Raw genomic sequence first — 23130 nt, 5'->3', positions numbered from 1 at the left:
GCAAACAGATTGAAAGTGAATTATGTTAACGGAATATTGGGAGTTTAAAATTCCTTTAGATGGGGACATGAAAATGAAATACACTCAAAAACCACAGTTAACATCCAGAAACAACAAATAGAAAAAGGTCCCAATTGTCTGTGGGGCTGTTTCTTAATATACATCAATACCTTAACAAAACGAACGCACATGTACACAAAACCTTAAAATACATAAAACACTAACATTATAGCATAATAGCATCATACAAAACCCTTATGATATAAATTATTTTTCATTATTTTGTTTAAAAAAACAATTACTGTGTTTAAAATGCATTTACGTATATATCTACACTATATACAGTATATTATATAATCCGTCTCGGTTACGTCACAGATATACTGTACAATAGTCAGTCAAACGGCAACTATAAACTAATACTGACCTCTACTGTTTGTCTTTCGTATTGCACATTGATCAGACAGTGCAGCCAATATTACAGTATGTATGGATTCAGCATACTACTTGTATTACAACAACAACTACTACTACTACTTTTACTAATACTTCCACAACTACTACCAGTACTACTAATACTACTACCTCTTCGAATAATGATTATTACACTTTTTTTTTTCATTGAGAGATTTTCTTTATACTCAAATACGATTTACAGAAAGAAAATATTACACCATCAGGGCCTAATCATGACCAATCAAATGAAGTAAAATCACAACAACAATACTAATAATACATGTAATATATATATTTGAAATAGAAAATAATTATCACTACAGCGCTATAAAAGTGTTAACGTGCCATTGCGTGTGTTTACTCCACTGCTGACCTTAACAGTTACAAAGGTAATTTCAATAGAATTCAATATTCAAAAGTCCGTCCTGGGTCCAACGTAGCGCTTAGGGGGCCGAGGCAGGATTTGTGTAGGAATGGAACGCGGCCAGGAGTTGAATGGTCGCACCTGTCCACGCACCTAGCTGCTCAAGGGCGGGTTGAACTTTAACCTGCCTCGGGCCGACATTTGCGACAATGACTTCGACGAGAACTTGGAATGTCTGCGGTGCGGAGGAATTCCCACAGCGCATTTTAAAGATGTATTCACTTACGAGCCGGAATAATGAAGGGTTACTGAACCGGTTAAAGTAGGATGTCAACAAGTGACGCAGCTGAGTTGGAGCTCAGAGTTGGAGGAGGAGGAGAGTCACCTACGCCACAGCGCAGAACAGCACGACTAACACGGACTATAACTCCAAGGTCTGTTGAATTTAGCTCTAAAGAGCATATTACATCATTTCCTGCTGCTATCTAAAGGCTTTTTGTACAATTTGTGCATTTTATCGACCCGCTAATTTGTTCTATGCAACTTTTACGCCTCCATTATCTTGCTGGAGACTTCATATCCGTATGCGAACCATTCAAGCCAAACTACATGGAGGAAAAGCTGCATAATGTCGCGTTACTTGTTTACAAATGTTTAATTTCCTGACAGCAAACTGCGGCGTTTTACCTATTAATTAAAGGGTTTAGCTAAATTCGGCTTAGAGAGCGTTCACGAGATGTCAATAGATTTCCGTATTTTAGATTTGCTTGACTTCTCCGCACAGCACACCTGATGTTGAAGCCGTAGTAGGAGACTGGGTCGCTTTAATGTTTATTTATTACTCTTTTTGTGCAAAAATTGAGAATATGGCTTTCAAAATCGCCTGTGTAATGTCCGAATGAGCAAGTAGATGCCAGATTTGGAAGAAGGTTTGGTTTGGCTTCGACTTATAGTATCATACTTTATTGCTATAACGATACATATAATATTGTTGTACTATATAAATAAGACATAATTATCATGTGCTTGCTTTCCGATGTCTGAAACTGGGAATTATCCAGATTTTGGAGATGGCTTGATGACGTCACTGGAGTTCACTGTCCTTCTATCAGTACTGTTACATAAAAAAGGATGAATATAAATCAGCGTCTTCACTTTCTGTTGTATTGCAGCAGTTGATGTTCAGTGAATGAAGAGGCGAGCTCATACATGCGCCCGGAGTGGCATATTAACAGAGGAAACTGAAAGCTACTGTGTGTCTGTGCATGTCCACAGCTCTGCCTATCCTTCATCCTTCTGCTTATATTGTCTGAGGCTTTACCTGTGCAGTGACCAGACATAGAGCTGCTAATAATATGTGTGTGTGTGTGTTATAATGGTCTGTTATTGGATCGTTGCACAGAGCTGTTCTCCATATTTACATCATGCAGCACGATTACAAAGACACAGACACAAATGACCACAAACACCAAACTGTGTCAACAAAACTGTGCATTATAAGATACAAAAATAAGAATACAACCAGAATAATATAAAGACTTCACAGTAACACACATTCCAAACACACCCCCTCAAACTAGAGCAAACAATCCTGAAACAACATGTCTGGCATTTGCATTGTCACCTGTGAGCTTTGTTAAAATGGGCTTTATGACATCGCTGTTGGATTAGATTAGTCTGCACGGGTGTATAGTGTGAGACCGTGGGCTCAAAGATAAACACATTTCATTGAAGCGTGTCAAGAAGTGAAGGTGTGGCAGAGAGAACATGTCTCACTCTGCCCCTGCCACCCTCTCCTACTACCTCGTATGTAGTAATTGAAAAGCCATTACATTCTGTCGAGTGTTGGAACTTAAGGACAGAAGTTAAGGGTGTAATCGTTTGTGGTTGTTGGAATGTTACATGTGTTCACGAGCGTTCAGCACACACCCACACTTAGTTCAGGCGGGCTCACCATTGTTACATAACTGCTAGATAGAGGAGATCACACACACACCCACAGCCATGCAAAACACACACCAGCATACTGGTCGAGACATACGCAACACAGAGAGCTTCTCAATGATAACAGGTAGTCATCGCCTCGCAAGCCATCAAAACAAACGAAAACGCATTTACCATAATTCAGTTGACACAAGCTGTGTGTTATCTGCAGGCATTGGGAGTTCATTCCTGCTTTAAGAGTTGTCTTAACCTCTGTGTTTGGTTTGAGATTAATTCTGTGGATTAAGGCAGGCAGGTCGAAATAACACTACAGTGCCTACATGACCCTTTAAGCTGAACTCCATCTATTTTATACAAGGTTCTTCGTATTGATAAGGGGGGGGTCACCAATCAGCTTTAAGGTTATGGTGCAAAATCTGGAAAAATCTGTTCCTTCTGCAATGCATTTGAAAAAGTAGTAGAGTTAAGTTTAGAAAAATCTCATGATGGCAGACTTCCGGGAACCATACAAGTGTGAGTACAGATGGACCAAGTGGGCAGTGAACACACACTCCTGAAGGTGCTTGGACAAATGTATTTAAGTCCAGACCTGCAGTGTGTGACGCAAACCATCTCAAAAGAATCTCACCCTCATATCAAACAATGTTCTGTAAACTATCAGGCTACAGGTTGTGGGGAATACTATTTAAAAAACTAGAAATCTATTGTTACATATCTGTTACTTACAGGTTAAACTTTCCGAACATGGTTCTCTCCAGATTTATGTGCACTAATATCATTGTGATGTGTTATGATTTCTTTTGGTGCCTCTGGCAGAGGGAGGATTAAAAAGTCACGTCCACATGGAAGGTGTGTTGCATTTGGCACTGAAATAGATGCTGAATAGGATGATTGGCTCCTTCCCCTCATTTTTCCATCTTCCCCTGTGCCTCCCTCATGTCATGTCATGTCAGGCCTTTATGATAGCAGTTTAACAGAGATTACACTGTAGTGAGGCTGATGTGCCGCCCCTGAAGGCAAGGTGGTACAGCTCTGTCATGCTCCTTGTTACGCATAGAAAAAAACCTTGGTGACACGAAAAACTGTAACATAACTTCAAAGAGGCCAAATCCATTAGGCTCACAGGCATTGACACAGTTCCTGTTCCAATACAAAGTGCTGAACTTAATGAAAAGGGAAAGGGAGAAAGTGTTCCTCCTCAGCAGATCTGTAACAGATAATTGCTTTCTTTATTTGTTTTTACAGGAAAAGATTGCAGTGACACATGTGATTACTCTCTTATCTCTGTTCCGATGCCATCATCTTGCTTGGCAGTTGGCACACAGGTGTGGGTTCAGTAATATGTGCATAGGCACATTTTACTGAGCGTGTGTTTGTGTGGGTGTGTGTGTGCTCAGTTTATTGGTGTGGAGTTTGCAAAGTTGTTATGCAATCAGTGATTATATGTCCAGCACTATTAAGATGAAGGAAGAGATAAGATGCAGGAATCATTTTCACTTGAATTTCAGTTGATGAACTGTCTCCTTTGATCTTGGTTTATTGCTTTGTGACACACTATAACAATTAGAGATGAGATACAGTCGTTTAAGAGATGCTACAAAAAGAAACTTTGTATCTAGGAGAGTACAGGAGTCACTGGGGTTCAATACCCATACTGGCGGCACAATGCTGGGGAGAGGAAGGGATCGTTACTCCTCACTCAATACCTGCTGTTGACGTGCTCTTTAGCAAGCATTTAATAGCCCAGCTGCTTAATGTGGCTGCTCCAGGGTTGACAGAGTAAATCTTGATTTGTGAACAGCCAATGGGAGTCATGTTATGATGATGTATGTTGATGTCATTTGGGCTCAGTGTAGCTTGGTGTGAGCCCTCCCACACTGCGGGGGAACTTTCTTTCATTATCGCTTTACATGGCTGGTAATGGGGCCAAGGAAGTAACTGAGCTTTTTACAACCATTCTACAACTATTTTGCTGAACTCAGAAATGTATTGTTATTCTTTACCTGACACGTATTGAAGTAATTATTACATTATGAAATCATACTCATCACTGGGCTCAGTCCTCTGTGGATTTAATTTGAGAGGTATTGCATAAGACAGTGAATGTTTGTTTACATACTAATCCTGTATGGTTTTGTGTTTGTAGAGAACAGCAGAATGGGACTTTTGATACAGAGCTCAAGCAGGAGGATCATCTTAGTGATGGAACTCAGACTGAACAGGAATCTGAGCGACCAGCCTGCAGACAAGAAGGAACACACAAAGGTAAAACACACACCTGTCAATGTAAAACCATTTAAATGTCATTTCGTCATGATTTCCTAGCACAACAGAGACGGCAATACATTGAAACCACATGACCTTTTATTCTATTCCAGCAGTAATATTTAGAGTGAACCAAGAGAGGAAGGAAGAGGACACTTCTTATTGTTATGATCCGAAGATCCAGACGCAGAGGCCTGACAGACACAGATTCACCTCCTCCGTCTCCTTTAGACTCTCCATACAAACAGACCTGAGGGAGGAGCCAGACCCCTCTACATACAGGTACACAAGGAAAAGCAATGTCATGTTTGACCTTTGGACACATATGAAGTCAACTTAGTAGTGACATTGATCAGTTTTATTCAAAAACAAAAAAGCCCATAGCCCAAGGAGCATATACAACATGTAACATGAACACCATGTTTACATACGTGTGTCATGCTGTAACATACTGCCTGGAGGCCAAACCTCTGTGTGACTTTATCAGTTGCACTCTGAGACCCAGACAGGATGTGTGCAGTAATATGTATCATATCACAAGCACATGCCTGTGTGCGCTGTCGTCCTGGTGACAGATGGCCTCGTTTGAACTTGAAGGCTTTATTAGTTTTCTAGAGTATATTTTATTGTATTCATTAACATATTAACACATTCTACCTTAGGCATATTTGCCGATGTTGCATATTTGCATACCTATGAGTGCTGCAAAGTAGGTCAAGCAGAGCAGAAGGCATTGAACATTTGAACACACACTTTTGTACACACCCTTGTAACTTTAACTATGACAGCAGTGTATACTCTCAACGTGACCTTACCTACGTGTGTTTTGGCGTGTGATCCCTGTGTAGGTATTTCTAACAGTATAGTGTGTTAATGCAAAACTATTACAACCAGGAAGCATAAACTGTTAACCAAGGTGTGAACGAATGAAAGGGACAGAAAGGAAGGGAGGGAGGGAGGGAATGCTGACTATCTTGTTGATCGGCGTTGCTGTAGCCAACGTTATGCATCAATATCTCTAACAAAAACATGAGCAAACGTGTGGGTGTGTGGTGGAGCTGTGATTTCTTTCCTAATGTAATTTTAGAAAAGCACCACACAGTCAGAGGGATGATCTCAACGGTTAAGCCTTAAAGCCATTTAGTTTGGCACCCTAATGATCATCCTGACACATTAGAGTGGAGTCAGTTGACAACAAAGTCCTGCCTTACAGATCCGTCTGTCATATTTGTTGGCTAGTGGTGTTCTTTGTAATGTTGTGTACATCAACAGCCTTATTATAACAACGCACTGGATCCATGCATATTCAATTATTCAGTTTAGATGTAATCAATCAAGCCCCACATCCAGTCATAGCCACTTTAACAGAGGTGTGTGAAAACCCAGTGTTTCAGCAAACGTACTGTATATGTGTGGGTAAGCCTAATTAGCTTAACATAACAGTAAAACACACTTCCTTGAGGGAAGTGTGGCGGGACTAATGTGTTTGTCCCTTTTTCAGCAGTTATATGTAATGCTTTCATGTCTTCTCTCCTTCCTGCTCTGCCAGTTTGACTGAACCACAAGGGGCTGAGGAGTCTGAGCGGAGGAGATCTCAGGTAATATTCTTAATCAACACCTTTATTTTGGCACCAATGCTGTTCTATGTGAAAAATCCTTTAGAACAATAACAAAAATCAGCACCAATGTGGCAAATGCTTGCTACATGCCAAACATTTGTTATGACTTCAACACCATTGGAGTTTTTGGGACAGGGTGTGTATGTTTTGCACGCCCCTGGAAATTTCTCCTGTCTTTCAAAATAACCTGTTTGTCAAGGCCTGAATCTCAGAAATAGCTCCGCCATGGGAACAGGAGCGCTTGAATTCGAGCACATTGTTCACATTTCAGGTTGCATGCCAACCGTGCCTGTTTGACATGTTAAGTATTTTGTTTTGCTGTGTGTACTTGCATGTTAACAAGTGAAAATTGTTAGATGTAAATGAGCCATGAAGTCAGATATACTGTTAGTGTTAGAGTACGTAATGATAGGATAATATTCAGATTTTAGGATGCATATACTTTCTGAATTGCAGCCCACTTAGTATGTAACTCAAGGCCACCTGTAGTAATTGTCCTCCTCTCATCAGGTTAATGGAGGAACATCGCCAGCTGGCACTTCTATAGAGACGGCCTGTGACGTCCCATTGTCAGTGAAGATACCTGTTCCTGACGAGAAGGAGGACAAGCTTGTCACAGTTAGCTGCAATACCCTGGAGGCTACTTCTGACCAGTTTGGACCACATGTGAATGCTCACATACGTGCATTTCTAAATGGGCCACGACCAGGAAGGACATTCTTTGAAGCAGTTGCGTTAGAGCGAGACTTAAAGGACTATACAAGCCTCCGGGACCGAGCCCAACCTGCGGCACTGTACGACTCCACTGCCACCATGTTATCTCCCACTATCGTATCCGCTCTCACCCCGCCCTGGGGTGGCCGACTCGGATGGAGCAAGAGGGGTGAAGCTCGTGGCAATGAGCCAGTGTCAGCTTACAGCCGTCACAGTGTGGAGAAGGGGTTGAGAGATGGATCACAAGAGCAACTGAGAACCCAGTTTATGGAGAGCAGGAGGAATACAGTGGGCTGGTCACATAACACTGGGCTGGACTTTAAGCAGCAGAGGAATGTGCTTCATTCTGTCTCTATGGAAGTAAACTCTGGAAGGCTGGACAATAGAAACATAGACGCAGGGACATTTAGCTCCGGTACCACACCTTCATCTCCCCTCTCACCTTTAGGTTCAAAACCAACAACCAGCAGCATCCTGCTCTCTTCAAGGAGACTTAACACCAACTCAAACATAAGCCCCACCCCCTCTAAGATTAACCCTTTGTCTCTGACCAGTCCAACCAGTGATCAAGGTGGGAAGCTGTTAATGTCACAGTTTTCTCAGAGCTGCTTCAACAACAACGGGCAAGAGAAGCCGCTTCTCTCCCCGTCATCCCTCTCTTACAGGACGAGAGAAACCACCGCCATCCTCTTCCCGCCGTCTTCCAGTCAGAGGGAGGGAGGGCTGCCTAAAACACCAGCCTCACTCTTAAACAAAGAGAGAGCGGACACACTGTTCTCTCAACAGCCTCACACAGTTATAAGAGCCCAGACCTGTCTTTCACATCCCAGGCTGACATCATTACCTAAAGAACTATCAGAAGGGGGAGAAACGCGCAGGGGTGCAGACAAGATGGAGAAACAGCTGTCAGAGAGCTCCATGTTGTCGCCCACACAGCCCTCATACGATCTTTCTGCCTCTCTAAAGAAACAATCCCTTCCCAGAAGAACGACCTTGCTGTCCTCTTCCTCTTGGAAACAAGTGAGCCAGGAGTTAAGCTCCCCTCACGCCTTGGATGATATAACCAACAACAAATATACAACAAATACACACTCAGCCATGAATGTTGTCTGGACATCACAGGAAGGCGCTCACACCCATTGGCGACACAATGCTGATGATTCACTTGGCCAAGAATCAAGTCATTTCCTGAAACGGCAGAGTTACTCCAACCCACATGACAAAGAGCCACAACATCTCCAGAGTCTCCCCGGTGTTTTGTCCATTCCTAAATTTAGCGCTGCCAAACCGCAAACCAAATTAACGTCAACGCCGGGTAATCCCATCAGCCCAAACACACTCAATAACAACTATCACATACCCAGAACAAGCACCAGCCCTACCTCTCCTCACAATAACAGAGACTCTCCAAACTTTCACCAAACATTTTCCACTGATGTCGCCAACACTCTCAACAGCCAAGCTTTCAACAGCCACCCGGTTTCTTCTCAGACCAGCGCCCCAGCTTCATTTCTCAGCGGCTGTCCCTCCGACACGCTGGCCCATAAATACACCAACAGAGTCGCCACGGCTCCTCTTGGCTTTGAGAGATCCTACGCCTCCATGTCTAAGTCCTCCCACCAAAAAGCTATGTCCAGCCTTATTTCCACTCACGCTGCCTTCAGCCCTGCCACCACCCTTACCACCTCTCCTACCAGTGGAGTCCATGCTGGAGTCATAACTCCCTCCAGACCATCCCTGGTTACTCCTCCACTCACTCCTGTCTCTGCATTCTCATCCACTGCCCTCCCCCCCTCCTGCCTCCTCACCCCTCCTGCCACCCCTGTCATTCTCCCCCCCACTCAAACTGCAGTGTGGAGAGAGTCGCCAAAACAGGGAAAGAGAGAGAGGAGAGTAACGTGGAAGGACTCGACGGATCACCAGCAATCTGAGACCACGACAGTGGAGAAGGCTCTTCCATCTCAGGTCCCGGCTAACCCCTCGTCTTCCAAGCCCACAAAGAATGCGACCTCCATCTTCTCATTTCTAAGATCAGGTAGTCCAACGGCAGATACACCGTCCACACCCAAGACTTCCAACATACAAGTGTGGCGGGGAGAGAAGCCTCAGTCTTTATCATCAGACTTTACCGATCAGGTATCCAGAGAGGGCAGGAGGGTTCAGAGGCTCAGTGACAGTTCCTTGCAAACCATTTTTGACCAGAGAGGAAGGGACTCAACCCCAATCAGACAAGAGCAGACTCTATCTGTGGACCAGACAGATTATTGTCGTACGTGTGCTCCTCAGTCCCTCCCGCCTGACTTTTCAACTGGTTATAAGCTTCGTTACAGCTCCCCACCTTACTCCACCCTCATGTCCACCCGGTTAACACAGGGAGAGAATAAGAACGCACCGCCCAGAGCCGCTCTCTTCCAAGAAACGTCCTCTCCCTCCCAGTCTAAGTTTACCTCACACCTTTCTATGCAAACAGACCCAGTTGGCGGTTTGACCTCTCCAAACGCAAAACTCCCCCACTCGCCCGTCGGCTCACTGCAGCCTCTGGCCCAGCATTTCCAAAACAAAGCCGGATTGCCCGAGAGTTCAAAATGCGGTGCGTCAGAAACCGATCGAGCCAACAATAACCACTGCAGCGGTCAAGATAAGCAGATGATACTTATCGACAACAGAGTTCATGTCAGCTCAGAACCTCTTCCGGCGCAGGGTAATAAGGTTGCCAACTCTCTTTCAACGTGTGTAACTCAGACACTGGTGTACAGAATTTCTAAAGCTGGTTCTACAGCTGCTCAGAACAACACCACACCTAAACCTCTGAGCCAACATACCACAAAGAAACAGGTTCCTGTCGAGTCTCATACATCTCAAACGACGGAAGATGTTGATAATGCACGTAATCCGCCAAATCAAAACCCCGGTGGAAGCGGAGCAACGGAGGGCCAGACTGCCGATGATCAATGTACTACTAAAAGAATGAAGGACATCAAAAGCCCAAAGAAAAGCCGCTTTGCACTGAAGAGAAGTGGGAGCGCGACAAACTCAAGTTCATCTGCTAATAAAGAGATTTCACTAGACAAAGCAAAGGCAGAGACTGAGAGGCTGGTGAAGTCTAGTAAGAAAATGGACCTGGTCCTAAACAAAATAAGGCAAACATTCAGCAGTAAACGTTCAGACGATGATCCCTCATATCCATGGAAATCGAAGCGGGCTCCTCAAACACCCTCTGTTAGTGGATCCAGTGACATCAGTGATGCCAGCGATGTCACTGTCGAGAGTAACAGAACGTTACAGGAGGAGGAAACAGGGATGTTACGCCATCAATATCAACGTGAAGCGGAGAGTACGGACAGATGGGAACAGAACAGATACACTCTCGTCCCGCCCCCAGCTGTGGGCATCAGGACGGGCAGACAGAGGAGCTCCAGTTGGTTGGACGAATCAACCAATGAATCCAAGCAAGACAAAGCTCCTGTGTTTGACGTTTTACAGGGTCAGGAACAGATGCATCAAAGTAAAAATCAGGCCATGTGTCAAAGCCAAAATCCAGCAGCACAACAGTTAGACTTTAACAAAGAAAACAGGCCAAACAAACAATTCCTCTCTTGTAGAGAGTCCAGCCCCTGCACGAGTCCAAACAATGCTGCCACTTTCCCCACTCAGCTGAAAAAGCCCACCTCCAGCCCCAGGAGCCCCTTCTCCCCCTTCTCCACTCTGTCCCCCGTCACCTCCGCTCCCCCTGCTGACGTCTCAGATGACAGCGTCTTCTACAGCCCGAAGCTGCAGCGCCGCAGAGAATCCAGCTCCTCCTGTGAGCCCAGAGACAGAATCAGCCTGGTGGACCAGAGAAGGAGCCGCACATCCACAGGTCCTCCAGGTGGAGGTCCAGGACAGGACAAAGAACAATTGGATTCCCTCTCCTCCTATGCAGACTTAAAGTACGGCATTGAGCCTGGGAGGTCTGTCTCTGTGAGCTCAGTGCTCTCTAGTCGACCCTCAGGACCGGGGCGCATCTCCACAGGAACGCGGTTCATGAGTGTGGGGGACCTCTCTAAATCTGGGTTGAGTTGTGGCAGTTATGACAGAGACTTGGATCAGTGGTCCATCACAAATGACTGGACAACAAAATGCAATTACCAACCCACCAACGACCATCGAATGTCAACTGTCCACAGTAAAGCCAGATCAAGGTCTCTTCCTCGATCGCTCACCAAGTGCTTTTCAAATTGGAGCGCAGATGTTGATGCTCCGCCACCCGACACTGTCACAGACGGCGGTAGGGGCTCCGACATGGACATCTCTCACTTTGTGTGGGATATAAAGGCTCCCCCGACCCCTCCTCCAACTCCTCCCCTGTCCCCAGTGTCCAGGCGAATGTCCAGACCTCCCAGTCTCTCCTCCCCTACCTCCCCCAGCCCGTCGGGGTCACCACAGGACACCCAGTCCGCACGAGGAATCTTGCCCTCCAGAGGTTACGTGGCCAGCCTCAGCACCTTTCAGGAGTTCTCTGACAGCGGCTCAGACTCGACTACTGACGATGAATATTACCTGGAATTAGATGAGGGTGAAGGAAAGGAGACAGAATTGTGAAAGTAGGACAAATGACTCTAAACCCTCCTTCTCCTTCGTCTGATGGTCCTGCGATCCTGTGCTTTATTGTCTTTAAAGAGGACAGAGACGTGAGAAAGCAATACATCCGTGAGAGGACAATAGGTTGTAATTAATTGTATAAAGTGACCTAACCGTCTCCTGTGTCGTCTTCACACTAAATAGGGATTAGTTTGCCTGCATGTTAAGCTTTTTGAAAGTGGCAGCTGCTGCGGTGTTAGACATCAGATGAGTAATGTTTCAGCAGTTTCAAAATTCCACATGCACTCTAAATCACTGTATATCTGCATTAAATGTAGTCTGCATGGTAATGTGGCGTCAGTGAGGGACGCACATCAATCTACTGTCGGTGATGGAATGATCAAAGTATACAAGCTTTAGATGTTTCACGTGAAGCTTTAGTAGGGTTTCATTTTGCTGCTTGAGATTAAAATGCCGAGGTAAAATGGTAAATGGAAGATTATTGCTGATAAGTGCTATTTTGTCATATTTCACTGTACTTTATGTTCTGCTATTGTTTTAATAATTAGTGGCAAACTGCTGTAAGCTCAAAGCAAATAGAACACATTTTCTTTGGTGCTTGTTAAAAGAATGTTTTTGTATGCTGAGATAATGTATGATTGATTCATGTTGGAATAGTCTAAATATAATATATCTGTTGTATTTAAGAAAAAACTAATTCTTAGACATAAATCTCCCTGAATTGACTTGCTATTCAAAATGTTTGCACAGCCTCTAAATGTTTAAAAATGCTTTTGATAAATAAACAATATTCCACCTGGAACTGTTTATTAAGAGGTCAGCATTGATATTAACTACAACACACACACACGTATGAAGCTGTGACGTCAAATGATCTCGGCCATAATCATCATAACCGTCACTTAACTGTCACTGTCACTTAAATGAAAGGGTTGCCACGGTACTATCAGTGTTCCATAGGCTGTATAATCAAACTATATGTTGTATAGAACATTCCAGAAGGCAACCAGCCAGTAGGACATATTATTTACAGTACACAGTGCTATCTAGTTTAAACAGTCTGTGCCGTAGGTGGGGCTGTTCAACTGTTTCACATTTTTCTAGTGGGTGTTCCCTGTTGTTCTCAGCTATGGCAACGCATGAACTATTATGATGCCGGTTGGATAATAAATTCTTCAGATTGTGCGGACTGACTGAAAGTTGGAGTTGAAGCGTTACAATTATTGAGGATCTCTGTGTGTACTTTTATCTTTGACTTTCTCTCCATTTGTAAACAGAGATAGATGACGGGGTTGGATGATTGGCAGGTTGGTGGTGTGTAAGAAGCGGACAAGGCTGTTAATTAAGCAGGGTTTGTTTTTGAAAAGTGAAAGGAAAATCACACCGGGGCAGTAGAATCTACACTGTTATAAAAGCCATGACATCATTTGGGATTGAAATCTAACCTTCCTTCCTGTTGCAGTGTTCCCAGAGCACTGACTTCGCCCTCTTTGTCATCCGTCAGCTTTGGTCAATCTAATGATCTGACCCCAGTTCACCCAGTGTCCTGTGTGGTCACATGCAGTGAATGGCTTGATATGACACTCAGTGAAGACTATGGTGCTGATAAGGGAACCAGGCAGAGCTTCTTTAGAGCACAGGTCTTATCTTTGGAGTGATAAAGTCCATCTTTGACCTGAACTCTCTATTTGCTCTTCTGGCAGTGTAATGCAGGATGTTACATGTTGTGTAAAAGTACACACATACAGCTTTTATCCTGTTAAAACAGGTAACAGCTAACACCTAACAGAAATGAATTAAGTACTTCTGACATTATTAGCCCTCTGATTTGAATGTGCTGTGTGTTGCAGCTGTTTCTGTAAAATGTAGAGAATGTTATTGAGCTCTTTAATGAACAGTTACGCCTGCTGCACTGCCACACCTCATTACTTTATATATAGTACATACGGTTTCTTCAAGTGAAACTATAGCATGTATGCGGACAGCAAGGGTTGAGGAGTTTGATATTGTGGCCCTTTATTTACTGGATTGATTGTCACTGCCATCTTGTGGAAGAGTGAAAGACCGACACTTGCTATGCCTTTATGTGCAAAAAATATTGATCTCCCTCGCTCTCCCCCGCTGCAGCACTGTGCACACACAGTGAAAACCATTTAAGCCCCTCCCCTCCCAAAAACATTCTCGCCGGCCCTATTCGAGTTATAAACTAATAAAAAAGCAAAGTATGTCGCCTTTAAGTGTTTACTTGTTGCATCATCACATTTATTTTTGGCAGCACACACAAAGTCATCTCTTTAAATATTGATCTATACACATAAGACAGGACGATACACAACACACAGCTTGGCTAATGTCACTTTCTCTCTCCTCTCTCTTTCCTCTTCAGTACTCACAGTTTGGAAAATGGGTTTAAAAGTCTTAATCATGGTCATATTGGTTAATACGTATCTTTCCTCTCTCCGCTTTGACTATACATACACAGAGTTTACCAGCAGGCTTACAACTGCTGGTACACAGTAGATGGGAAAGCGTCTCCAGTGGGCGCAGCAGCAACAGACTGGGCCGGGGAGGAGTTGCCTGAACAGACAAACATCCAGGTTCCTTTCACATTATGCTGAGGAATACATCAGAGTGTGTGGCGAGTCAAAACAAGTCCATATAACTGCCATGTCAGCAGGGCAGCGCGGCAGTGTGGAGAATGTTTCTCTGGCACGCGTTTGATCCCTGATGTCTCCTGAGGGGATTTCTGCCCAGCTCACCACATTTGAAGATCATTGCTTACTGAGTTCAGATGAGAGTCAGTGTCAACAGTGAGAGGGGAAGGAGCTCCATGCCCACACGGTACGAAGATGCCTCTACTAAACCAACAAAACCAAACAAACTCTAATCTCTCACATTCATTCAGTTAATTGAAATCTCTTATTGGCCTGTTATGTTCTTCTCCTCCTCCTTCAGCACTCCCTCGCTCTCTGAGCTGTCTGCATTGTCCTTGCATTGCATCAGCGGTAGGTGTGGCCATACCATTCACCACACATAATATCATGCTTAGTCAAACACACAGGGCGGCGGCCTGGGACCGGCCCTGTGACACACTCTCCACAACAGGGTCCCTGTCAGGCCGGTTTTGTCCTGGAGGGTCCTAGAGAGATGGTTTCTCTGGGCACGTGTCGTTGCTCTGGGACACCTGCGTCCGAGAAAATCCGTACCAGCATTGTGCAATGATGTTAAGTACCTTTGGTGTACTTCCTGGAATCCCAGGGGCGACTGAGGCTGCAGCTGTTACCTCTTGTTGGACGAACGAACATGTTGTCTCATCCAGCCTGTTGGAGCTGAGACAGACACACAGAAAGTGAAGTAAAGAGACAAATTGTACTTCTACATCTCCTTGCATGTTATATTTTGCATTAACACGTAAATTTCTCCATCAGGGCCCCCGCAGCATTTCACACTCACAGCGAGGTTGCCCTGGTTGTCTTGGGTTACTGGCGCTGCTGCCAAAGGATGACTGGAAGTTATGGATGGTCTCTTGAAGGATCTGCCTCTCCCGGCCCTGAGAACAGCCAATAATTACCGTCATTCTATTTTCAGACGAAGACGATTGGAAAGTTTCTTGCCGTACTTTCACAGCTGAGTCACGGAAGACTACACCGCTTTACAAATCACACTCTGCTGAGATAAAAGGTCGTAACAGAATAAATCAAACCGCACACACACCTTTCCTGCGTTAAGCTCCGATATAGCAGCCAGAATCTGTTGCCTGGGCCCATCTGTTTTAATGCCCAGCTCCTTCAGATCTCCATCTGTTAGAGTCAGGAACGCCTCCATATCCACCTGAAGGCAGAAACATCATAAGGCAGATTAAGAATCTATCTAAACAAGTCAATTTCCTAAAGAACTGTTAATGTTTAATGTTTATACAACAACTGTGCAACACCTTCTGTTGTTTGTAGCTGCCTGGATACAGCGAAGAACTCAAAACTGGAGTCAGAATAACAACAACACACCCTATTTGATGTCATTCCCCCGGGAAAGAGAAGAAACACTACCTCCTGTTCCTCAAAGATGGGTTGGTATTTCTCCAGGGACAGTTTCTTCAAGATGCTGGACAGCTCGTCTGCCAAAATACAAGACTAAAAGCTTCAGTGGGATCCATGGCAACATCCTGAAAAGCTGGCAGCTATGGTTAGTTTAAACTTTAATGGACTAATGTGACAGTGACTTTCTATCTTTGCTTTCCTACTGGGGTTTTGATCTCACCATCATCCGTGATGGTCCCGCTGCTGGAGCCGCCGCTGCTCTTGGAGCGAGGATGCGAGGAGGCAGAGGACAGAGAGTCTCCTGGCCCTGTGGGGGGCTTGGGTGTCGGGGAGGGAGATGGCGTGAGAGTGGGCGATGTGCTCTTGGAGGTGGAGGAATTCCCCGACTGAGGTCTCTTCTTCAGATCCATCTTCTACAAGGAGCAAGGAGCATGATGAAGAGTTAACACGCTGCACAGGCTCTGCTCTGAGTCAAGAAAGGAGAAAGATCACAAACCCGTCTGGAGTGCATGTCTGAGGCCACCAGGCTGGGGTGGGAGTGGATGTCAGGCAGGCTGGGCACGGCCGCAGGCAGCTGGGGTTGGTTCTGCACCTGGCCGGGCGGTTTCTCCGGACCCTGAGCCTTTGCATCTATGAGGCCTGCGGCACGCTTCCTTTGGGCTGCAATCTGAGACAGAACACTGTCTGCACTGCCCCCTAGTGGAAGGAAGGAGGTATTTATCATATTACAGGTGAACCGCACGTGTGTGAAGGTGCCTTGGCTGAGAGTGAGAGTGTGTTGTTCCTGTGAGTGAACCTGAGCGGTTGTGTGAGTCGCGGTTAATCCCAGCCACCCCGTTGGAGCCTCCAGAGGAGTGTGGGGAGTGGTAGTGGCCTGAGTTGGATGGGGAGGAGGAGGAAGGCCCCTTAGGGATGCTGGGGAACTTCATGGACCTGCTCACCACCCGGCTGATAGATGTCTATTTAAAAAAAGAAAATGAAGTAAGAGGGAGAAATAAGCAGAGGAGGATACAGCAGTCATCTCTCTCTCCTGCTGTCTCCCACACACACACACACACTCTCTGACGTACGATGTCTGAGTTTCCGCTGCTGTTCAGCTTTCTCTGTGGGGGCATGGGCAGGCGGGGGGCTTCGCTCTTTCCCTCCCTGAGGAGGTGCGATCGGTCCGAGTTCCACGGCTCGAAGTTGGACGGCGGCAGGAACGGCGGGATGACGGCTTTGAGCTTGTCATTGGGCAGCCGGGTCAGGGGGGCGCCACTCCTCAGCTAGAAGAGACGGGCAACATCGTGACAACATGAATCATCATCCTCATTTACACAGCAACCATGTTTATATTCTGAGGGCTTGTAGAATAACTTAGAGTCCTCACCATTGTGGTAATTAGAAAGTCCTCCTTCTCTGATCCCGTCCTACCAAGACCTGGACAAAGAGCCAATGTCCCTCATGTTATTCTCACCTCCTCAAAGCTTAGATGCTCTACACATAAGTTCTGCGTCTCACCGGAGTCTTTGCTCTTGGCGGCCCAGGCGGTGCCGAGGTCGTTCCCTCCCGGAGCAGCAGGCGGTGCCAGTGCCGCCCCGTTGGACGCGTTTGCCAACTTCCTGTCCGCCTTCATTGTGGTGTCCAAAGATGTGTCGGCGTCGTCGGGGAACGGCGCCAGGCGATTGGACGAAAGGCCGTGTCTCAGCGTGTGGGTCAACTTAAGGCGCCGGAAGCGGTTGGACATCCTGCTCCACCAAGACTGGAAAGGGGCGGAGAGTACGTTTACACACAAATGCAACTTCCTCTGTAATTTAAACTTCATTAGAGTCTTAGATGTCTCCTTTACCTTCAGGCCTCCCTTGTCGTCAGGAGGCACAGGGACGTTGTTGACAGAGTGTCTGCTTTTGGAGGGAGTCACGGGCGATCTGCCGCGGTGCTTCGACTTCTCCTTCTCCACTTGCATACAGACCGACGCCAACAGACGCACCAACTCTGTGTCTGACAAAATCCACAGCGACCACGAGAATCAGACGCACGATCAGTGAGGCGACTAGATTTTCTCCACTCCTGCGATCCATTTGTTGTCCATCATCATCATCATCATCATCATACTGTACCTGGATCGTTCAGCAGCATCACCAGGTCAAAGGCTGTGTATCCATTCTTAGCCCGAAGGTTTACGTCTGCCCCCTGATTTAACAGGTACTTCACAATGTCCTTATTACTGAGGGGAGGGCGAGGAAGAGACAGAGAGAGGAAGAGGAAGGAAGGAGGTCATCAGTACATGCCACTATAGAACCCTCAGAGATTCATCGATGTGCAAATATGACCTTTATGTTCAAAGCATCAAACAGGAAACAGCGGCTGGTCCTCACCCATGGTAGGTGGCCTGCATCAGAGCCGTCCATCCGTGCACGCCATCTTGTTTATCTATGTCGGCGCTCTTCTCCACCATCAGCTGCACCACCTCCAGCTGGCCGCTCACCGCCGCGATCATCAGAGGCGACGCCCCCTCCTGATTGGACGAGTTCACCTGTGTGGGATCCTCCTCCAGGATCTCTTTGACCAGTTGGGAATTTCCTGGTCGGTCACAACCAAAAATACACATGAGGCATTTTTTATTTGCCTCTTTGTTTGAAAACCAAAGCAGGAAATGGATCAAAGCTTTACTTGGTCTGTGTTTGTTTGGATTGAACTTACCCAGCTTGAGGGCACTGAACACATCTGGTCTTCTCCTCTCATCGTCTGTTAAGAAAAGAGAGAGTTAGACTGAGAGCAGCTCTGAAGTAACTGTTCTACTTGGTCAGGCAGTTAAAAGGATTCTACACTGTGACACCGCAAGTAAACAAGGCTGTGAAAGAGTCAAAGAGGCCAAGGTGTAACTGTGTCTCCTCCTTTAGAAAGATGAACACCTTTGTCAGATTATCACCTCACTGACAACGGCAGAGAGGAGGGGGGAGGGTGCTACCTGTCTGGGGTCGCACAGTGGTGATGGCGTCCAGGTAGCCCTTGATGTCTCTCTGCTTGAGCTGCATTGCCAGTTCAAAAGCCGTCTTTGACAGAACATTGACCCGGTCAGGATCGGCCCCTCGCTCCACCAGCTGCTGAGCCACGGCCACCTTCAGACCACACACACACACACACGTCAGCTGTAAACTCTGCCAGACAACATCTATCTATCCATCTATTCATCCATCATCTAGTCACCCCACCTTCCCACTCAGCGTGGCCACCATCAGCGCTCCCCAGCCAGTGGTCTTCTGGGAGAAGTTGACGTCGGAGCCCCACTCCAGCAGCAGGCGCACCACAGCTTCATGGCCGTGCTGAGACGCCACCATCAGGGCCGTGATGTCCATGAATTCTCTGACGACTCCTCCTCCTACTCCTCCGCCTTCATTACCTCCAAAACCAGCAGTGCTACAGAACAACATAGTGAGTGCCACAAAGATATTGAGACTGGGAATTCTTCTTCCAACTGGACCTTGATGTCCTACCTGCAGCTGTTACTGTTGTTGCCATTGGAAACCGCCTCCGCCGCAGCAGCCAGGTGATCATAGTCATCTACAAAGGCTCCGCTCTCCAGTAAGAGCTTCACCACATGGGTGTGACCTCCACGGGCCGCCATAGTGAGGACGCTGGCACCCAGACGGTTCCGTCCGTTGATCTCCGCCCCGTTCTCCAGGAGGATGTGAGCAACGGTGAGGTGACCGAACCTGGATGAAGACGAGAGACACAGGGCCTTGACTATGTCCAGCTGCAGATTTAGAGGTTGCATCAGAAGAATTGGAAACTATCCTACCTATCCTGTCCTCATATTACACATCAGCTGACTAAACTATGGACCAATCACAGGAAAAACTAATCTTATCTAATCCATAATGAAAATAAGGATGAATTGTTATCTAGTAAATTCCCCTTAGTGACAACATGTAGGCACAGTAGGCAAAGGAGAAATGTTTAAATTCTGATCAAATTCAACTTTACTAAAGTTTATGCTGCTGTTAAAATGACTTGTGGTATTTTATTTTCCTAAAGTACAGATGTGCATCGTTTCTGACGTGTAGTAACATGTTAGAACTTTAGACAGCTCTTATTTTTAATGTTTTTCGAAAGAACTTTGGTGTCATTGTGGTTCTTTTGGACTCCGTGAGCTCCAGACCGCAGCCCCACCTCGACGCTTGCATCAGCGGGGTCCAGCCGTAGTTGTTGCGGCTGTCCACCGAGGCCCCCTTCCTCAGCAAGAACCGGACCAGGTTCTCGTGTCCGCTGGCCGAGGCGAACTGCAGGGCGGTGTTCCCCTCCTCGTCGGTACAGTCCACCGGTACCAGAGACAACATGTCCGCGGTGTTGCACTCCGACCCCGCTTCGGACCGGAGCCTGCTCTGCCGCCCGGACTCCTTCGAAGCTCCGGGCTCCAGGATCCCCCGGGCCGTTTCGTAGTCCCCCTCATCGCAGGCACGGAAAAGCAGCAGTGAATTAGCGGGGACGCCAAAATTCATCTCCCCCTCTAAAGTGTTATCACGGCTCCATTACTGTCCCAGATGTTTCAGTGACGATAACGGTCCAAAACTTTTTCCTCTGTCAGTCTGCGGCGGCCTGTGTTTGGAAGTCATGACGCACCGTACAATAAAGTTTTCCCTGCCGATGAAATGCTTTTCTTTTTCTTTTAAAACAGAAAATCAATCAAATCGTGCAGCTTTAGTCACATCTTTCCACAAAACAATTTTCTGGCAACCGGCACCATCCCGGTTCCGTTAGGAATTTGGAGGATCCTGACCAACATCAAGTTCCATACCACAAAGTACGAAGACTTCCTGCACCATCTTTCAAAGTAAACTTTTTTTCTTCTTCTTCTTCTTCTTCAATCGCGTTGCTCAATGGATCCGCTTCGACGTATCTGCAAGTCAACCAGTAAGCCCTCTGGCCAATGGAAAGAACCTGTGGTTGCACCCGGCAGCTCTCTCAGTTGTAAATGAGTAGATGTGTGAATATGTAACAGGGTCGAAAGCTCACTGGAACTGGTCCACGTTCCCAGGCCTTTTGGCGAATCTCCCCCTAACTTACCTTCGTTGCACTTCCTGGATGTTGTTGGTGTGCCATCTATGGAACATGGGATGCCTTTGTGAAAAGCTGCAGAGAGGACAATGGTGTGTGTCCTCAGCTGTGACTTTTACAACCACTGAGCTAGAATTTACAACATCTAATGTGATAGCAGATGAGTGTGAGCTTTCTCATGTGTACATTCCACACACACTCTTGTATCTTGTAAGTACATGTTTGATACACACTTAAACAGACCAACTCTCATTTAAGACAGTGTTCCCAATAAATGACTGATCATAATATAATTGGGTTTTTAAAATTATGATATGGTATTTTACATTTTAAAAGTTAAGCGATGGGTGAGCGATGGCCTGTGTATGATTTCAATAGCGTTTGTTCCCTCCGTTCAATCGTAGTTCCTCTTTTGGTCGGTAGATGGCACGATCCCAGTAATAAAACAAACGAAGAAGCGCAAGTACCCGGATGAGCAGTACATAGCAGGCTGCGGGCCTCTGCCCGGTCCTTTCCTGAGCAGCTAACCACGCTGGTAGCACTCGTTCCTGGCTCACCGCTGTTCGTTTGAAGTTTTTCCGAATAAGTCGGTCAGGGATATTCACTATGGTACGTAAACTCTTGAAAGTAATCATTTAACTTGTCCATTAAGTATAAGTAAGCTAAGCATTGTTGAATGATCGTCATTTTGCTTGTAGAATTGCCACAGTCGCGTGTAAGCTAACCTAGCATACATGTCATACCGCCGCCACTCACTTTGACAATCTGCACTCTGCTGGTATAATCCAGGTTTTGATCTCGTACTAACACACACAGGGTATATTTCGAAACTCAATGGACCATTCAGCAAGCACCCGATACAATTATTATAATTCATTGTGAAATTGCTACTTTTGTGGCGCGAATTGTTCCATAGCCGCCGTTATACATTGCCGGTGATGCGTTCAGGTGCTCGTCTTGAACTTCCAACGTAGTTTCCAACGGCAAAATAAATGGTAATATAATTTAACCAGCACGGAAGTCTATAATTTTAGCGGATGGAGTGTTGATGATCTCTATACACTACATATTTACCATTTTGAGTGTTTATTGCCTTTGTACTACTGTATATACTGCTCTGCATAAACTGCTCTCGCAGTAAATACCCCTCTGTCACATTCTTAATTGTAATATAGTATTTAATTATTGCTTTTGCACTTCTGTTTAGAGGCTTTCTGCATTTAGTTGCTTGTACCCGTGACATTCAATGACAATAAAGTTGAATCTTATCTAATTATAATTGAGCCAACAGACTCGCTACAAATGTGCAGGTGAAGTCTTCAGTGTTTGACCTTATTCTCTCTTCCCTCCATGCAGGCTTTCAAGGACACTGGCAAAGTTCCTGTGGAGACTGAGGTGGCCATTCACCGCATCCGCATCACACTGACCAGCCGTAACGTCAAATCTCTGGAGAAAGGTAATTAATCTGAGCGGTTATGAAACATTCTGAGATCCCAGGCCTGAGCGAGGAGGACAAAAACTCGACAGATGAACCCTGACGACATGTATACGCTATTCTGAGCTATGGCTGTAAAGTGTGATGGAACTGCTGCTGGGTACTTGTGTTAGTGTTTAAATGGAGTCTTTCTCTCCCCCTCAGTGTGTGCAGATTTGATCCGTGGTGCCAAGGAGAAGAACCTGAAGGTGAAGGGACCGGTCCGCATGCCAACCAAGGTACAGGCTCTTACATGACTAACAATGCTGAAGTGTGGCAACTGGTCTAATAGAGCTGGAGAATGACTCTTGTACACATTTTAATCTGTAATCTTTCTTCCTTCTTCCTCTCCAGACTCTGCGCATCACCACCAGAAAGACTCCCTGTGGTGAGGGATCCAAAACCTGGGATCGCTTCCAGATGAGGATCCACAAGCGCCTGATCGATCTGCACAGCCCATCTGAGATCGTCAAGCAGATCACCTCCATCAGCATCGAGCCTGGTGTAGAGGTCGAGGTCACCATCGCAGACGCATAAAGCGGAACAGAACAATAAAGAAATCAACAAGGATTCAGTGTGTTTGGCTCCTCAATGTGACTAGGTTGAAATGTCTGTTTTTAAAGTTGTAGCAGGGTTTCA

General features: G+C 45.9%; 3 protein-coding genes across 4 annotated transcripts; 2 read left to right on the top strand and 1 right to left on the bottom strand.

Annotated features, from left to right (window-relative positions):
* Positions 1-974: 974 nt before the first annotated feature.
* LOC143009076 (uncharacterized) lies at positions 975-12750 on the top strand. 2 transcript variants are annotated; one of them, XM_076161082.1, is made up of 5 exons: positions 975-1254; positions 4911-5029; positions 5146-5311; positions 6579-6627; positions 7159-12750. In XM_076161082.1, the coding sequence occupies exons 1-5, from the start codon at positions 1148-1150 to the stop codon at positions 11941-11943; spliced, it is 5226 nt and encodes a 1741-aa protein (XP_076017197.1). In that variant the 5' UTR covers positions 975-1147; the 3' UTR covers positions 11944-12750. The 2 variants fall into 2 exon arrangements, with proteins under 2 accessions (XP_076017197.1, XP_076017195.1); XM_076161080.1 differs by having other exon boundaries at positions 976-1254; positions 5143-5311.
* Positions 12751-14175: 1425 nt separating this feature from the next.
* Positions 14176-21092, bottom strand: anks6 (ankyrin repeat and sterile alpha motif domain containing 6). The gene is made up of 18 exons (XM_076161061.1): positions 20133-21092; positions 19457-19675; positions 19175-19379; positions 18931-19081; positions 18663-18707; positions 18338-18542; positions 18080-18186; positions 17809-17960; positions 17481-17721; positions 17350-17399; positions 17051-17245; positions 16777-16939; positions 16477-16676; positions 16201-16393; positions 15990-16057; positions 15658-15774; positions 15397-15493; positions 14176-15272 (listed from the first exon to the last, which is right to left on the bottom strand). The coding sequence occupies exons 1-18, from the start codon at positions 20459-20461 to the stop codon at positions 15223-15225; spliced, it is 2787 nt and encodes a 928-aa protein (XP_076017176.1). The 5' UTR covers positions 20462-21092; the 3' UTR covers positions 14176-15222.
* Positions 21093-21475: 383 nt separating this feature from the next.
* Positions 21476-23061, top strand: rps20 (ribosomal protein S20). Its single transcript, XM_076161119.1, has 4 exons — positions 21476-21626; positions 22374-22473; positions 22657-22730; positions 22846-23061. The coding sequence occupies exons 1-4, from the start codon at positions 21624-21626 to the stop codon at positions 23026-23028; spliced, it is 360 nt and encodes a 119-aa protein (XP_076017234.1). The 5' UTR covers positions 21476-21623; the 3' UTR covers positions 23029-23061.
* The last annotated feature ends 69 nt before the right edge of the window (positions 23062-23130 follow it).

The sequence above is a fragment of the Genypterus blacodes genome, unplaced genomic scaffold, assembly GCF_046128005.1.
Source record: "Genypterus blacodes isolate CSIRO-AG114 ecotype Tasmania unplaced genomic scaffold, CSIRO-AGI_Gbla_v1 ptg000110l_1, whole genome shotgun sequence".
Classification (NCBI taxonomy): Eukaryota; Metazoa; Chordata; class Actinopteri; order Ophidiiformes; family Ophidiidae; genus Genypterus; species Genypterus blacodes.
The sequence above is the reverse complement of the archived record's forward strand: the minus strand, read 5'-3'. Positions and strand labels throughout refer to the sequence as shown.

Coding starts and splice junctions, on each gene's coding strand:
- LOC143009076 (XM_076161080.1), top strand. CDS start 1,148: ATGTCAACAAGTGACGCAGCTGAGTTGGAGCTCAGAGTTGGAGGAGGA. Junction 1,255..4,910: donor ACACGGACTATAACTCCAAG/GTCTGTTGAATT, acceptor TTGTGTTTGTAG/AGAACAGCAGAATGGGACTT. Junction 5,030..5,142: donor ACAAGAAGGAACACACAAAG/GTAAAACACACA, acceptor ATTCTATTCCAG/CAGTAATATTTAGAGTGAAC.
- anks6 (XM_076161061.1), bottom strand. CDS start 20,461: ATGAATTTTGGCGTCCCCGCTAATTCACTGCTGCTTTTCCGTGCCTGC. Junction 19,676..20,132: donor CCGCTGATGCAAGCGTCGAG/GTGGGGCTGCGG, acceptor GTCTTCATCCAG/GTTCGGTCACCTCACCGTTG. Junction 18,708..18,930: donor CACTGTGCGACCCCAGACAG/GTAGCACCCTCC, acceptor TTTTCTTAACAG/ACGATGAGAGGAGAAGACCA.
- rps20 (XM_076161119.1), top strand. Junction 22,474..22,656: donor CGTCAAATCTCTGGAGAAAG/GTAATTAATCTG, acceptor TCTCCCCCTCAG/TGTGTGCAGATTTGATCCGT. Junction 22,731..22,845: donor CGGTCCGCATGCCAACCAAG/GTACAGGCTCTT, acceptor CTTCCTCTCCAG/ACTCTGCGCATCACCACCAG.